This window comes from Setaria viridis, chromosome 7, assembly GCF_005286985.2.
Source record: "Setaria viridis chromosome 7, Setaria_viridis_v4.0, whole genome shotgun sequence".
Lineage (NCBI taxonomy): Eukaryota > Viridiplantae > Streptophyta > Magnoliopsida > Poales > Poaceae > Setaria > Setaria viridis.
Genome location: NC_048269.2, coordinates 33,777,754 through 33,793,887, shown reverse-complemented (window position 1 = coordinate 33,793,887; position 16,134 = coordinate 33,777,754). Strand labels below are relative to the sequence as shown.

At 45.9% G+C, this 16,134-nt stretch overlaps 4 protein-coding genes and 1 non-coding gene across 5 annotated transcripts; 3 read left to right on the top strand and 2 right to left on the bottom strand.

Annotated features, from left to right (window-relative positions):
• Positions 1 to 2,305: 2,305 nt before the first annotated feature.
• On the top strand, positions 2,306 to 5,926 carry LOC117863503 (uncharacterized). The gene is made up of 4 exons (XM_034747230.2): positions 2,306 to 3,580; positions 4,469 to 4,684; positions 4,778 to 4,869; positions 4,970 to 5,926. Exons 1-4 carry the CDS (start codon positions 2,462 to 2,464, stop codon positions 5,682 to 5,684), a joined length of 2,142 nt encoding a protein of 713 aa, XP_034603121.1. The 5' UTR covers positions 2,306 to 2,461; the 3' UTR covers positions 5,685 to 5,926.
• Positions 5,927 to 6,466: 540 nt separating this feature from the next.
• LOC117863509 (cyclin-dependent kinase B1-1) lies at positions 6,467 to 9,785 on the top strand. The gene is made up of 7 exons (XM_034747258.2): positions 6,467 to 6,995; positions 7,789 to 7,850; positions 7,942 to 8,053; positions 8,160 to 8,253; positions 8,539 to 8,608; positions 8,922 to 9,060; positions 9,433 to 9,785. The coding sequence occupies exons 1-7, from the start codon at positions 6,639 to 6,641 to the stop codon at positions 9,523 to 9,525; spliced, it is 927 nt and encodes a 308-aa protein (XP_034603149.1). The 5' UTR covers positions 6,467 to 6,638; the 3' UTR covers positions 9,526 to 9,785.
• A 419-nt stretch (positions 9,786 to 10,204) lies between these two features.
• On the top strand, positions 10,205 to 11,547 carry LOC117863510 (uncharacterized). The gene has a single exon (XM_034747259.2). It carries the CDS (start codon positions 10,341 to 10,343, stop codon positions 11,169 to 11,171), a length of 831 nt encoding a protein of 276 aa, XP_034603150.1. The 5' UTR covers positions 10,205 to 10,340; the 3' UTR covers positions 11,172 to 11,547.
• Positions 11,548 to 11,969: 422 nt separating this feature from the next.
• On the bottom strand, positions 11,970 to 12,053 carry TRNAL-CAA (transfer RNA leucine (anticodon CAA)). The gene has a single exon. It is a non-coding gene; the product is annotated as a tRNA-Leu (tRNA).
• Positions 12,054 to 12,059: 6 nt separating this feature from the next.
• LOC117863504 (cytochrome P450 714C2) lies at positions 12,060 to 15,314 on the bottom strand. The gene is made up of 5 exons (XM_034747231.2): positions 14,931 to 15,314; positions 14,390 to 14,616; positions 13,999 to 14,243; positions 12,826 to 13,192; positions 12,060 to 12,734 (listed from the first exon to the last, which is right to left on the bottom strand). The coding sequence occupies exons 1-5, from the start codon at positions 15,235 to 15,237 to the stop codon at positions 12,306 to 12,308; spliced, it is 1,575 nt and encodes a 524-aa protein (XP_034603122.1). The 5' UTR covers positions 15,238 to 15,314; the 3' UTR covers positions 12,060 to 12,305.
• Between the last annotated feature and the right edge of the window lie 820 nt (positions 15,315 to 16,134).

Here is a 16,134-nt window from a genome sequence, read left to right as displayed (position 1 = left end):
AGCAGCTGCTTTATTTCCTGTCAACTTTTGCCAAGTTCACGAGGTAGTACGTACGTGTGTGTGAGTGTGTCCAAGGACCACATAGCATCGATGGCTGCTGCATGCAGGTCGAGTCAGCATCGAAGAGCGCATGCATGTCAAGTCAACACAAAGCTCTAGTAGCAGCCTAGCCTGTCTCGAGAAGAAGATAACTTTTTTCTACTCAGTATGCACCTTTCCTGAACGAAAATATTGATTTGTACGTTGCACGCCCTTCAAGCAATATATTCAATCTGCTGTAGCAGTAGTATGTTGGCCATGCGTGAGGGGTGTTTGATACTCGTGCTTAACTTTAGCAGTAGCATGTTCGTCATGCGAGGGATGTTCGGACGCTAATTAGGAGGATTAAATATGAGCTAATTATAAAACTAATTGCAGAATCCTGTGCTAATTCGCGAGACGAATCTATTAAACCTAATTAATCCATCATTAGCAAATAGTTACTATAGCACCACATTGTCAAATCATGGACTAATTAGGCTTAATAGATTCGTCTCGCGAATTAGACTCCATCTGTGCAATTAGTTTTTTAATTGCCTATATTTAAATACTCCTAATTAGTATCCAAACATTCGATGTGAAAGGTGCTAAACTTTAGCAGGGGATATCCAAATACCCTCTAAAGTTTATGGAGATGTGATTGGTTGCAGTTCAAGAAGAGGTATAGGATGGTGATGAGATTGAGGTTCATAGTGTCCACTAGAGAAGCATAGGACGGATAGAATTGTTCACCCTGTTCGCTTCAGCTTATTCAGCCGGCTTATAAGCTGAATCCAACATGCCCGTTGATCGGTAAGGCTGGGGGAATCTGAGCCCAACCTGCACCGCGCGGATCCGGATGGTGCGAGCTGGGCTACCAATCACCCCCACAGTGAAGAGATAACATGCAATGCATAGTTTCTCGTGCATCCAAAAGTCGTGGAATGTGTGTCATGCCATGCGTAGTAGGAGCATGATTATATACTATCCAGATTCCAGGCTGCCTAATGGAAAGATAATGACAAATATGATTTGTGTCTCGATATAGTTGTTGACCATTTTGTATATATTTTGCTTTCCTTTCCTCATGGACGACAACAGAAAGTGCAAAGATCGAAGTAGTGTGATCGAGGATGACTACACTACTAGTAATAATGCAGAATGAACCATCATTTCAGGCGTTGAACTTTTGGCCTTTTCTAGACGGAATGGTGGGCGAACTTCTCCTGGAATTTTTGCTGCCTAATATTCTCCTGTCCTGTCCAGTCCAGGCCAGTCATCCTTGCATGCACGATAGATGAACTGGATGCAAGGAGGCAAACGTACAATGCTGGAGTTAGTTTGATTTACCAGGATCGATATGCAGATAGAGACGCCATGAAAACCACGACCTGAGTTTCTTTGCTGGGCTTGCAGGTTTTTTTTTCTTTCTTTCGAAAGACCGAGTCTGCAGGTTGTCATTTCCATGGAGTATATGCCAGGTGGTTCGTCATCACTTCATGTGACTTCTGGAGATGGAACAAGTCTCGACTCTGGTGCACTTTTTTTTTTGCAGTTTTTTTGCCATTTAACCAGCAGGATCGATATGATAGAGACGCCCTGATGAAAACCATTAGCTGGATTTCTTTGCTGAGGCTGCATGTCGTCATTTTCATGTGCCAGGTGGTTCATGTGACATGTGGAGCGCTTTTGCGCTTTCCTAACCGAGATTGGACAAGTCTTCTTGAAGGGAAAAAAAATCTCTTTGGTGCACTTTTTTTTTGGCAGTTTTTCAACCTGAAATTATAGAAGAATTGTACAGAATCTCTGTAATTATATATACTGGCTCCTATATTCTGTACTAGGTTGTGATGGTAGGCACTGATCGGGATGAGCCTTATTTTCTGCATGCTATGTTTGATTTATTTGTGATTTTATATGGAGTGATTTTAATTTCACGAACAACATATTCTCTTTAATTTGTGTACTTCTTGCCTGATTGAAAAGATATATGGAGTGATTTTATATTATTCTCTTTGACTCTTGATGATCCTTCTTCGTTGATTCCCCCCGATGCCGGGGTCGAGCCCATCAAAATCTCGTGATTTACAGGCCGAAATGCATATAGGGCCGCTGACACTGGGGGCCTCTTCTTTAGCCCGGTAAGCAGAATGGCCCAACAACAATAGTAACTGGCGCGTCTACCCCACTCATTAATAGCCCTACCTGTCAGTGTGCCTACTTCTTCAAGTGCGAAAGACACGCGGGCCGTTCGAAATTTGAAACCTCCCTCCCCTCGTACAGTATTCTCTCTCTTCGGCGTCTTCGCTACCCTCCAACGTCTCTCTCTTGCTCAGTCACGCAGGCAGGCCACCACGCTCCCAAATCTCGCCACCTCAAAATCCCTTCCATCCGATTCTTCCACCTCCCCAACTCCAGGTCCAAGTTCCAGGAGCAGAGAGCCATGGCGACGCTCGCGCCGGGTGTTCTGCTCAAGCTCCTGCAGTCCATGCACACCGACGAGCGCGTCGCCGGCGAGCACCGCTCCCCGGTGCTCCAGGTCACCGCCGTCGTCCCGGCCCTCACCGCCTCCACCTCCGACTCCCTCCTCGTCCCCTCCAACGGCTTCCTCCTCAACCTCTCCGACGGCCTCCACTCCACCTACGTCCAGCTGCCCCCCGCCGACGCCGACGCGCTCCTCCTCGCCGCGCGCCCGCACCTCGTCGGCCACCTCGTCCACCTCGACCGCCTCCGGTTCGCGCGACCCGTGCCCCGCGCCGTCGGACTCCGCACCGTCCCGTCCTCGCGCTCCCTCCCCTGCGTCGGCAACCCCGAGCCGCTCGTCGCGCGCCCCGCTGCCTGCGCACGCGGATACGTCATCCAGCCCGCCGCGTCCCCATCCGACGCCGCGCCGCCGCTCATGCCCTCATCCGGGTCGAACACAAACGGCGCCGACGATGCCGTCAAAAGGACCGTCCTTGGGCCCAAGAACGCCGTCGCCGAGCCCGCGCCGCCGCCGGCCGGCTCGGCCGTCAAGCGCCGGTTCTCGTCCCCGGCGCCGTCCAAGCAGCAGCGAGATCCGTCGCCCTCCGCCAAAGGCGCCTTATCTCGGGCCTCGTCTCCCATGGTTGTGAAAGCCGCATCCCGGGCCTCCTCGCCCGCGGTGAGGGGCACGCCCAGGGCGACGTCGCCGGCGCCGTCCAAGTGCGTCGTGCCCAGCCTCGTTGCGGCCAAGGAGGAGAACCGCAGGGCGGCCAGGGAGCCGGCGATTGTCGTGCCGTCGAGGTACAGGCAACCTTCACCGGCGGGAGGGAGAAGGGGAGCGGCGTCTCCGGCGGTAGGCGGGAGGCGAGCATCCCTGTCCCCTAGTTCGCGGCGGCTCTCCGGAGAAGGGACTGGCAAGAAGAAGGTTGGAGTGCTGGTGGCTGGGATCTCCAAGATGTCAGATTTGGGAAATGGGTCGGCCATGAAGCCGGGGAGGAAGAGCTGGGACGATCCAACAATGGCCCTTGCAGCAGCAAAGGCAGGTTCCGTGATGAAATCAAAGGTCAAGGTGGACAAGGATACCATCCTCAGGACTCAGGTCAGGATCCTGTTAGGCTACATTGTGTTTACATCTTTAAAATTGTGCCTGTTACTTTCTTTTGCTAGCCTTATTGCTGCCCATAATACTAGTGTCTTTTCTTCTCAAGATAACCACGGGGATTAATACTCCATTCAAGAACACTCCTGTATTGTGACCAGAACAGTAGTAACAGAATTAATTTCTGAAGTTTGGTTGAGACCATGCTAAATTGAAAGTGAGCATGAACTTGAAAGTATATATGGTAGACATATGGCTGTGCTGTATCGCTATACAAATCAAAGATTTTGCAAGGCACATTCAGATGGGATTAGAAATGGATAACTGCCATCATACAGGGGAACGATCATCCCTAGTGTTGGTCAGAATTTGGCTATGCAAATTGAATACTGACATATTCACTTAAGTGGAGTCGGAATAGATAAGAGACAAAAACATAAAATTGGAAAAAAATGAACATAATGCTTGATTAATAGGACCGTAACTATGGTCAACTGTAATAGCCATAGTGAATGTAAAATATTGTGAACTGTTCTAGGCAACGTTTTTTATTTGTAAATTTGATATGTGGATATGAACATGATGATGGCAACAAGATGTACATAAAACTATAAAAGAAAAACTCCAACCACACGGAGCTACGATGACAAATTACAAACACTTTTGAAATTTCAAACATATTGATACATACATATACAATATTGAGGTCATGCTTATTCCAAGCACATGTTGTATCATATTGACGCTCAGAGCTGGTATTTATTCTGCATTTGATAGGATAGCATTCCAAGATTTGTCTGAGTACAGTTCGGAGTAAACAGAGTACACTAGAATTTTGTATTTGTATGCCTGTGCAGTAAATATTTTTATCTACTTCTGTATCAACAGGAAGCAATGTCAAGACGATTAAGTGATGCTACAACAGAACAATCCAGTAATGATGATTCCTCTGTTGATGAGCGGCCAAAGCCTCGTAAGAAGATTGACTCTACTACGGTAAAGGCAAAAACCGTAGTTCCAAAGATTACACTTCATGATCCTAAATGGACTGATGGAAGCATTCCATTGGATGCACTTTCTGATAAACTCTCAAAGATCGGAAGGGTAAGCACCAAGCACTCCTAGTTTGTCAGCTAACAGTCCCATTTGCTGTTCTTGAATTGAGTCTCCAACATAATTTCCTAACTGAATTTGCAGGAAGCTATTGAACGGAGAGATGCAGCAGCAGTTGCTGCTGCTAGTGCTCTGCAAGAGGCGATGGTCACTGAATCAGTTGTCAGGAACCTAAGGTATTTAAAGATATCGTTTTTCATCCATCTGAAGACAAAACATATGTATTGTATTCATCAGAAAGTGATGTGGTTATATCGTGTCTATTTCTCTCTACAGCAAGTTCTCAAACATTTGCTCGTTGTCAAAGACCTCCAATCCACTCCCAACAGTCGATCTTTTCCTTGCTGTATATGAAGATACTCTCAAGTGGAAGACAATTGCTGAGTCTATGGTGACTATTGAGGCTGATATGGCATTCTTGGAGAAATCATCTCATGATTGGGTTCATGCTGCCTTAGCCACTGATCTAGAAGTCCTCAAGCTACTGAACGGTGCCACTGAATCCATCTCTCGGATGAAGAGCATCAATAGGCCAAAGGTGCCTTCAGTGGAACCACCAAGAGCAAGCCTGTCCAGGAAGCAGTCACTTGGAGCTTCTGCAAAGGTCCAATCTAAGGTCTCACCGAGCTCTCCAGTGAGCTGCACATGGAATAACACTGAGAGCATGTACGAGATAGTTGAGCTTTCTAAGACCTTGTGGCGTGAGATGCACATGTGGTTCCTGAATTTTGTGGATGAGGCATTGGATGTGGGCTTCCACTTGTTTGAAGATCAAAATGTTGCAAGTAGGGGAAAGCACAGCAACAGCATAACGATGGTTCTATCACAGTTCAAGAAGATCAGCGACTGGTTGGATCAAGTCGGTAAGATTGCTGAGGAAGAGGGAACCAAGGAGAAGATTGAGTGCTTGAAACGGAAGATATACGGGTTTGTCATTAGCCACATGGGGTCTGCATTGGAGAGCTCCGTCTCAGTTTCCTCTAGGAGTTGAGGGACGCTTCATGCTCTGAAGCTCACTTCTATTGTCTTTTTTCTTTTGGTTTGGATTAAGGTTATCCAATTCAACAGTGAAGAAGTGTGGGCTACAATTCTTGTAGTGGCGTATTTTTTTGTGTGTTTCTAGTTTATGACTTATGTTTCGCGCTGTGAATAGGCATTGTTGTGCGCTACCTTCAAACGGCTTGTATATTTATCAGTTGTGAAGCCGTTACCTTTTCATGGTTAAAGTTTGCATTTTGTTTGTCCTGGCCGTTACCTTATGTTCCACCAAAATACCACGGCTGCCTATCCCGTTTTCTTGTTCCACAGTTCTATTTCGGCCATCTTCTTAATATGGATTCAGTACAAACTAGTGAAATATAAGTTGCATATCTAGCTGAAAGCACTAACAAAAGGTGAACTGTAGACGCTTTTTGAGAAACTGTTGCCTGAAAACCAAAATGGACACCCTAAAAACTTGTATGAAATTTGAATTGAAGCGTGTACTTGGTTGATGGCTTCATCGTTCATGAGTCGCAGAGTTCAATGGCGATGAAACACCAATACCACCATTGCAAGGAAAATAAATGTTTTTTCTAAGATGAGGAAGACAAGTGTTTAGGAACGTGCAGCGCCGATTAGTTTCTGATCATCACTCCGTCGGGAGCTCCTGCTGAGATTTTATTAGAAGAACCGAAGAAGACCAAACCCAGATGCAGCCGGAGCACATGGGCTTTTGCAGAGTGGGCCCGAGCGCAAAGCCGCCTCCGCCACGACGCGCCGATCCGACCGTTTGGCCACCCAACCGGCCCATTTCCCACTCGCCGCTCCCCTTCTTCTTCCTCCTCCTCACATTCTCCCCTCGTCTGCGTTTCCCTCTACCCCCAATTTCAAAATCCACCTCCTCCCCTGCTAGGGTTTGCCTTTGCGGCGCTGCCCCTCTTCTCGCGATCCGGGGAAGGAGGCGATGGAGATCAACATCGTGGACAAGTACGAGAAGCTGGAGAAGGTGGGCGAGGGCACCTACGGCAAGGTGTACAAGGCGCAGGACAAGGCCACGGGCCAGCTGGTGGCGCTCAAGAAGACCCGCCTCGAGATGGACGAGGAGGGCATCCCGCCCACCGCGCTCCGCGAGATCTCCCTCCTCAACCTCCTCTCCCACTCCATCTACGTCGTCCGCCTCCTCGCCGTCGAGCAGGCCGCCAAGAACGGCAAGCCCATCCTCTACCTCGTCTTCGAGTTCCTCGACACCGACCTCAAGAAGTACCTCGACGTCTACCGAAGGGGCCCCAACGCAAGGCCGCTACCCACGCACCTCGTCAAGGTAACCAAAACTCTACTGATTCTCCAAGCGATCTGAGCAATTGAGCGCTTCGTGATCAGAGATTCAGAACCAAGTAGTCTGTGCATTACAAATCGCATTTTTAATCCTGACGATGGTACGATCCTGATCAGACTGAAAAAACAACAATTTATCTACTATATATACTGATTCTCCAACCGATCTGAGCAATTGATCACTTAGTGAACAGAGAAAATTAGCCTGCCCATTTTGAATGGTATTTTCAGTTTCTGACAAAAAGGTGCAATCCTAATTGGGCTGTAAAATGAAAAGATTGCGCCATATAAATGTCAATCAAATGTAAAATCGAAGCACTTAACTGTGGAATTAAATGTGGATTTTATATCTTAAGTTGTGCTGATTCTGCACTGAACACAAGTGCAGTAAACTCTTTCACAGATTCATTAGTTACGTTTGGCAGTAAGTTATACAGATGATGTGACAGTCTATGCTTAAAATTTCCCAATTTTATGCCAAGAAAGTTAAATACTGGAAGCAATTATCTAGTGCTGCTTATCGATATTTGCGAGGACCCAGATTGATCCCCAGTCCCCTTTACCAACATTCTGTGCTTGCAATTCGAGAAAGTTCCATAGAACATATTTGACTAGTGAAGTATACAGTACATCATGGATGAGTCTTCATTTTCTTGACTACTTGCTTATTTTTATAACTATAGTCAATAAGTCAATTCATGGTCATTAGATACCAAGTTTAGAAATTCAGTCTCCTTTGGTTGCTTTTGGACTAATGTAATTTCATTACTCCCTTCTAGAATTTTTTGTATCAGTTATGCAAAGGAGTTGCACACTGCCACGGTCATGGCGTCCTTCACCGGTTGGATTTTCTTGTCTGATTTATGTTGTTAAACTCATCAGAAAAATACAACAGCATTTTCTTTAATGTTGTTCATGTTCAATTTTTACAGGGATTTGAAGCCTCAAAACCTGCTGGTGGACAAGGAGAAGGGGATACTGAAGATTGCAGACCTTGGGCTTGGTAGAGCTTTCACTGTGCCAATGAAAAGCTACACCCATGAGGTACTGGTTACCATCTGCCAGTTGGATGGTCCAATACAAATTTAACATTATAACAGAGTTTCCGAGCATGATCCAGTAAGCTCTTTCGTTTGCTGTTTTTGTGTAGATTGTGACACTTTGGTATAGAGCCCCTGAAGTTTTGCTTGGAGCAACACATTACTCAACTGGTGTTGATATGTGGTCCGTTGGATGTATTTTTGGTACGCCAATTCTCCTTTTGAGTATTGAACTCTTGATTCCCAATTCCTAATTGTACTGAAAATTTGATGCATTATATGTAAAATATCTGGAGTTAAAAATGCAGTAACCAATGTCCTTGTACAAGGAACTTAATAATGCCCCATAATCCACATTGTCCACATCATCTTTAACTTTATGGCCAACTAAATAGCATATTCTGCTTAGACTTAATTAAGAGATGATGTATTTAAAGGATTTCACACTTAGAACTTTTACCCTGTTGTGTTCATAACTTTTCAATGCAGCTGAAATGGTCAGAAGACAAGCTCTCTTTCCTGGTGACTCTGAGTTGCAACAGTTGCTTCACATTTTCAGGTCTTTTTCCCCCTTCTGCATTCAGGCGTTGGTACCATAATATGAGTAATACCTTGCTTAGTTGCTAGGATAGTGTCATTCTTTTGGTCGTGAATTTATTGTTCTCTTATCAAGTTGAAGGAATGCTGCATTAAATTAGTTCTTGCTTGGCATAATCTGAAATGTGCTATTTTATGTGATGACAGTTTGATTTTCCTCACTCTTCTCTGTTAGGCACAAATAGCCAATTGTGCATATATAAACGACATTCTACCTCAGTCTTGTTTCCTTCTCAGTTGTACTATGGATTGACCGAAATTTGCTTGTGGAAAAGGCTGTTGGGAACACCTTCTGAGGAGCAGTGGCCTGGAGTGAGTGCTTTGAGGGACTGGCACGAGTTTCCACAGTGGAAGCCCCAGAGTTTGGCCCGTGCTGTCCCAACGCTGGAACCCGAAGGCATTGACCTTCTATCAGTAAGTTCTCTGCACTTGAAAGGGTTATTCCACCACCTACTTAAGAGGCCTTTCTTCAATTATCCAACCTGAAATTGATGCATTTCCTTTCTGATATTTGGAATGGGTCTGCCGTATCTGCATTTTCTTTTGGTCTTACCCTGTATGTGACTTCATTGATTGTTGAGCGCATATATTCTTAACATGCTTCATATCAGTTTGTTCATTCGTTTATCAGTGGTAACATTGGCTAAATTGTCACTTCAGAGCTAAATCAATATCTGATTATGCCCTGAAAGAGAAAAGTCTGCTTATGGCTTTATTAGGATGTTTTATCCAAAAGAAAGAAAGAAAGAAATTGAGCTGATGGTTTTTGTGATTGATGTGTTGCAGAAAATGCTTCAGCTTGATCCTTCAAACAGGATATCAGCTATCGCAGCGATGGAGCATCCCTACTTCGACAGCCTTGACAAATCCCAGTTCTAGTCCTTGTACCATGCGATTCCGAAGATGCTACTCTGAAGAAGTGAGCTTTCCGCTGGAGCTATGAATTTCACTTGCCACCTAGGCAACTGGTCCATGCATATTACCGAGTGTAAAATTGCCGTGTATGGCTGAATAAACTATTGCTTTCTTGTACCAAGTTGCTGTCCCTACGCTGGGATGCAAGGAATTGACCTCCTATCAGTGAATTGATATTACAAATCACAGTTAGCTGAGCAAAAGCTGTCATTTTCATTCCACAATGATTCACTGTTCCGTTTTTGGTTAGGTGATGACCCGCCTTGTTGATATCTGAAAGGAGTTTTGTTCATGTTTTCCTCAGTGTAGCTTGATACGTTATCGTTGTAATACTTCTGCGTAACATGCTTCCCTTGTGTGTTTGTCCGTTTCGTTTGTCATGGCGACATGAATGGATTAGCTTGTCAGTATAGAGCTGGAAAATATTTCTGACTTTGGGATGTTGCGCTAGTGATCCGTGAAACAGGGATGGAGCATGCTTCCATCTCTCTTGGATGGACAAGTCCAAGTTGTAGGCCTGTGTGAAAGGGTCCCCGCTCTTTTGGATGTGAAGGAGCGTGGAAACAAACAGAACACGGGTTCAGTTAGTGTTTGATGGGGACATGCAACGGAACGCGAGGACTATAGGGGTTGCCGCTGTGGCAAGCCGGGAACGATGCCGCTCTGGCCCAGCGAGACGGCAGCACCCACCGCCCATCTCGGCCTCTCCTCCCTCGCCAACCAATCCGACACCAAGCCTCCGCCGGAACATGAATCAGTAATGAATTCCGGTGAGAGATATGAGTCGCCTCCCCAACCTCCCCCCGCCCGTCCTCCTCCTCATTAACTCCCGCCCCGCCGGACAGCGCCACCTTTTCTTCCCGCAACCACCTCCATCTGCTTCCTTATTTCAGTTGCAATCTCCCGATTCCCAAAACCCACCACCAACAATGGCCTCCTCCGCCGCCGGGAACAACGGCCTCCCCACATACACCGCCCCTTCCGCCCCCGCCTGGCCCTCCTACAAGCCGCCCCCACCCAAGCACAACCCTCGCCGCCGGCGCTGCCTGTGCGCGTGCCTCCTCGTCACCCTCGCCGTCCTCCTCGCTCTCGCCATCACCCTGCTCGTCCTCTTCCTCACCGTCCTCAAGGTCCGGGACCCCACCACCCGCCTCGTCTCCACGCGCCTGGCGGGGGTCGCCCCGCGCCTCACCTTCCCGGCCATCTCCCTCCAGCTCAACGTCACGCTGCTGCTCACCGTGGCCGTGCACAACCCGAACCCGGCCTCCTTCACCTACGACTCCGGGGGCCACACGGACCTGACATACCGCGGCGCGCACGTCGGGGACGCCGAGATCGACCCGGGCCGGATCCCCAGCAAGGGCGACGGGGAGGTGAAGCTGGCGCTCACGGTGCAGGCGGACCGCCTCGCGGAAGACCTGGCGCAGCTGGTGGCGGACGTCGAGAGCGGGTCGGTGGCCATGGAGGCCAGCACCAGGATCCCGGGGAGGGTCACCATCCTGGGGCTCTTCAAGCGGCACGCCGTGGCCTACTCCGACTGCAGCTTCGTCTTCGGCATCGCGGAGATGCGGGTGCGGAGCCAGCAGTGCCACGACCGGACAAAGCTATGATCGCCCGTGTTGTTCGGTGCGGGTTCACGTCACGTCACGTCACGTGGTGCCTGGCAACCGGTCTTTGCTTCCCCGTCACCCCCGTCGCCGTCGCCGTCGGCGTCGGCACCGGCCACGCACCCACATGCTGTCTCGCTCATATGGAGTCGCGTCGGCATTATTCTTCGTCTGATACGTTCCAGTAGAGCACGAGAGAGATAGATCATTCTGTATTTTCTGTTAGAGAGCCACACGCGGAGATGCCTAGATAGATTAGGAACTCTAGTTCCTTGTTACCGGGCGTTAATCTTGATGTATTGCATGATGGTGGGCTTGATCATTGCTTCTGTACATAAACAGGTCGCATTACATTATGGTGACACGCTTTTCTTTTTCACGACCTTTTCTTCTTCTCTACTACTGGTGCCGCATTTGATTGCAACTAGTGGTATCTTTTAGGAGAGTTGTAGCTTCAGGGGAAAAAAAAGAGAAACTTTTTATTTTTCACGCGCTACCGGGATACTGGTGCCATCAGGCATGCAACTTTTAAAGTTTGCATTCCTTTCGTGCGCTCTTGCTTGGAGATGAGATAATGCTGATATTCTTATTCCTAGCTTCTTGACTTTATTATCTAGGATGAGATAATCATGCCTTAGAATAGCATAGTAAAGCGTATCAAGGATGTATGGGCGCATTTGCATTTCGACAAAGTTGGTCTTCACTAATAATTTTTTGCCGGGCAAAAATTGTAGTTTTTCACTTGCATATAATAATCGAATATTTAAAAAATACTTAAAAAAATAACAACAAATTGAGCTCTGTCAGAAGTGGGATTTGAACCCACGCCCTCGTTAGAGGACCAGAACTTGAGTCTGGCGCCTTAGACCACTCGGCCATCCTGACCTCACATGAATAAAACCTGTTAATCTTTTACTTAACAACAAAATACTGAATAGCACCAGTACAATCTACCCAATTGTCTGATGCAGACATGTGACAGCAGATCATTCACAATTACGCAATTGTCACTTATGTATACCATTGTAACAAGTAACTAAATTGACGTTCCAACAATTATCCCCTAAGATGTACAGACTAGCCTTTGCACTAAATTCTATTATACAGTATACAGTGTACACTGACACGAGTCATGGTTTAATATAGCTTCTTAAGAATCAAAGGCACGCCATTCCCAGGCTCAATGGTCAGTCTGAACGCTGGGCAATGCACGTACTTTGGCGAAAGAGCAAACTCGAACCTTGACAGCAGGAGTGACAGGATAACCTTGAGCTCAACCATGGCCAGGTTCTGGCCAGCGCAGGTGCGGGTACCGACACCAAAGGGCATGTACATATGAGGGGGCTTGCAGGCGCCTGCTATGCCATTGGCAAACCTGCCCGGATCAAACCTGTCCGAGTTGGGACCCCATATGGCAGGATCCCGGTGAACCAATGCTATTGGGATCCTGATGTTTGTTCCTTCCGGAATGTTGAGGCTACCAAGCTTTATATCGTTCAGAGCTTCTCGTGTCACGAAAGCTGCCGGTGGGTAGAGGCGAAGGGTTTCCTGGACCACCATTGTTAGCTGCACAAGGATGATTGCAATTGTATAGTTAAAGCTTTCATCGGTGATGTGTTTGTCAGGTAAGGACAAATACTCGGTTGAGTGTACACACCATTTTCAACTTCCGAAGCATGTCAAATTCTATCGGTTTCCCTTGACAGACATCCAATAGCTCAGTCCGAGAACGGGACTGCCATTCAGGGTGCGACGCAAGAAGCATCAAGCACCAAGCAGCTGTCGTTGAGGTTGTTTCATGCCCTGCAAAATAGATGTTCTTGCAGTTGTCGATGATGAAACCCTCAGGCGTCTGTGAAGCGAAGTGGCGGGCTTTAGCACCCTTAATTATAGAGTGCAGGAGATCCTTATCAGTCGATAAGGCGACTGAATCCTGCTCGTGCTTCATTGCTACGTTTAATATGAGGCGACGAATGCTGCGGTCTAGACTCCAGATTTCTCTATTGGATTTTGTTGGTAAGTATCTGGATTGATGTCATCATTTGAATTAGGAAAGGAAAAAAAACATGAGCAGTGTTAGACATCTATGTACTCAAGACAGAAGAAGGTAAATACAGGTGCAGAATGACTCACAGAGCTTATACATGATGTTTATTTTCGAGCGATAGGAATAGGAGGGATGTAAAAGATAATAAACAAAAATGGAACCATCATTAGATGAAAACGAATATAGAGTCAAGCTTGGCGTCTACTGTACTACAACTATCTTTTTTCCCCATCCAAAAAAAGAACTTATCGTTCCTCTACTTCAAGGAACAGGCAAAGGCTTTGGTATATATTTTCTAACCTTAGAAGTAACCGCTCATAGTACTATATAGGCTGCTACAAGAGATGTGTTCCAAACAATTCCTACAGCAATTCTCGCATGAGGGAAATGCTATGCCCTCACGCACCATTAAGATGTAAGCGACTTTGCTTGAGATAAACCAAATTTAAAAAAGTGCAGCCCATGTATTTTTCAATATATATTTAATTCCCCAGTTGCAATGGAAGTGCTTAGCTCATGCCACCAATTTGAAAAATTGAGGGACTAAGCAAACAGAGTAATGCAAGGTAGTCATTCACAAATGCTAATTACAACCTTCCAGAGCTAATTTGCAGCATAATTAACTTGCTCTGAATATTACCATCTGCATTTCAAAATTCAATGTTTGAGTTTCTAATATGAGCGCTAGAGCAGCATTTGTGCGGTGAGCATGAGCAGTAAGCAGACAAATACTAAGCCTTTCAGATATGAAACTGTTACAAAAGATCGATTTCTTCAACATACCTTGCTCCGGGGACACCAAGTATGTTTTGCTTTGCCATTGCAATCTGAAGTTGCCGAATCTTGTTGAATATCTCTTTACCTGCAGCAAAATTGCTTCCAAATGAAGTCCTCGATATGACATCAGCTGAAAAGTTTCTCAAGGACTCATCCACCACAATCTCTGCACTGCCCCCTTCCCTTCCAAGTATGTTTTCCCATGAAGTCAACATTGGCATTGCAGCTTCGACCATGATGTGCAACATGCCCTGTAAATATTTCCAGAAAACAAGTAGATAACAGTCTGAAATCATTGCCTCATGTACCACAAACATGATTATAGGACAATTCATGACAAACTCAAGGGATTCACAGCACACAGGTATCAAAGCAGATTTTTAAGGCTTTCATTTACCTTAACCTTCTCCATGAAGAACTCTGGTGCAATCACCTTTCTTTGATGTTCCCAGAGTTCACCATTTGAAGTCAATATTCCCATACCAAGAAGAGCTCCACGCTCTTTTTGCAAGAAGGAAGGCTTTCCAAGATCCAAAGACTTGCAATTGGCTAGCTCCTTCACCATGTCAGGATCTGTTATATTCAGAGCTTGTATGCTCCCAGTTGAATACAAGTAGATGGATCCTGACATAGTATGAAACATATATTTCTCACCAAGTCATATCCAATTGAATTGTGCAGTCAATATTAACTTCACAGTAATGCACTAGTTTAGTAGCTCAAAAGTGGATAAATTCATACATGTGAGAGCCTGATTGACATGGAAAAACAAATACTAGGCTCACAAAAGTGCACCTGAACAAACATGAGAGTTCAGGAGACACCGTGAAGGCGTGAACTATGTATCAACAATCTTCAACCTAAAAGAGTTTAACAAGAAAAAAGAAAAAAAGAAGCTGGCTGAAATAACTGAGGACAAGTCGTGACATTTCACATACCATAAATTCTGCTCCAATGAAGGAAGTAGGGGAATATGGTGGCTGTATAATCCGAGGAGAACTTATCAGTATTCTTTGCTTCCAGTTCTTGGACAGGCACGGCCAGTTCCTTCTGAATTCTCCTCATCTCTGCAATGTTTCCAAAGAGGAAAGAAGGCTTGGGGCCCTTCACTCCCTGGCTCCTCAGTTTCTGCCTGAGTCTCTCCGGTCTCAGCCATAGGATGGTGTAGAGGTAGGAGAGGAGAAGACAGAGCAACACCAGAGGTGGCAGTATCAGCCATTGGTGTGACGAGAAGACAAGTTCCATGTTTGTGTGAGAAAGGGAAGCCTTGCTCCATGTTCGTACCAGAGATATTTGTTGTGCCGCTGGGAGCAGATAAGGTTGGATAGCTACGGAAAAGCTCACGCACTCTGAGCAGTCAGCACATAAGACAAGGCCAATTTCCAACACAATAAGAAGACAGAAAAAGAAACGGTAGTGGGGACAAAACAAACATTAGTTTTACAAAGAACCTTTGTCTGCTTGCTATGATGAAACTAGTCCACGTCACAAAAAAAAAGTGATCTAAAATAACATATAGTGAGAAGGGGGTTAGGAGATGTGACCCCTTAGGCAATATACTAGTAACAAACTGCTTTGCAAGTTTTTCAAACAACTGGGACTAGTAATTAAATGTAGCCGGCAAGAAGGTGTATTTTTCTTTTACCAGAGTGGCAAAAGATGCAGAACAAATCTAGGCAATCATCCATACTCAAATATAGTTATCAGTGAACATGACTGACTAATATCACTGGACAAGGTAACTGAACCCTAACAACTGAGAAGACCTAAATTCAAATTTAACATCTGAAGTTAACATTAGACCCCTTTAAGAAATTCCTGGAACCTGGGAATCATCTAGAACCACTCCTGATTTTCTGAGTTAGAGAAACATGAAGAATTTTAGTCCAGACGCATGGAGCCAGTCTACATGGAATTGCTTCAAGAATTGAAAAAATGGACAGGAGTCAGAAGACAATATGGTATGTGGAGGAGTCGTTTTACCAGTTGGGAAATGAAGACAACCCCATATTATCCTATCTGCATATGCATATACTCGCTCACATACTAGATTATTTTTACTATGCTCGAATAACAACTTTTTTCTGTGACTAAACATTACGCAGTTTTCTTTTTCCCCAAAGGCTGAGACGTGGAGTTTCA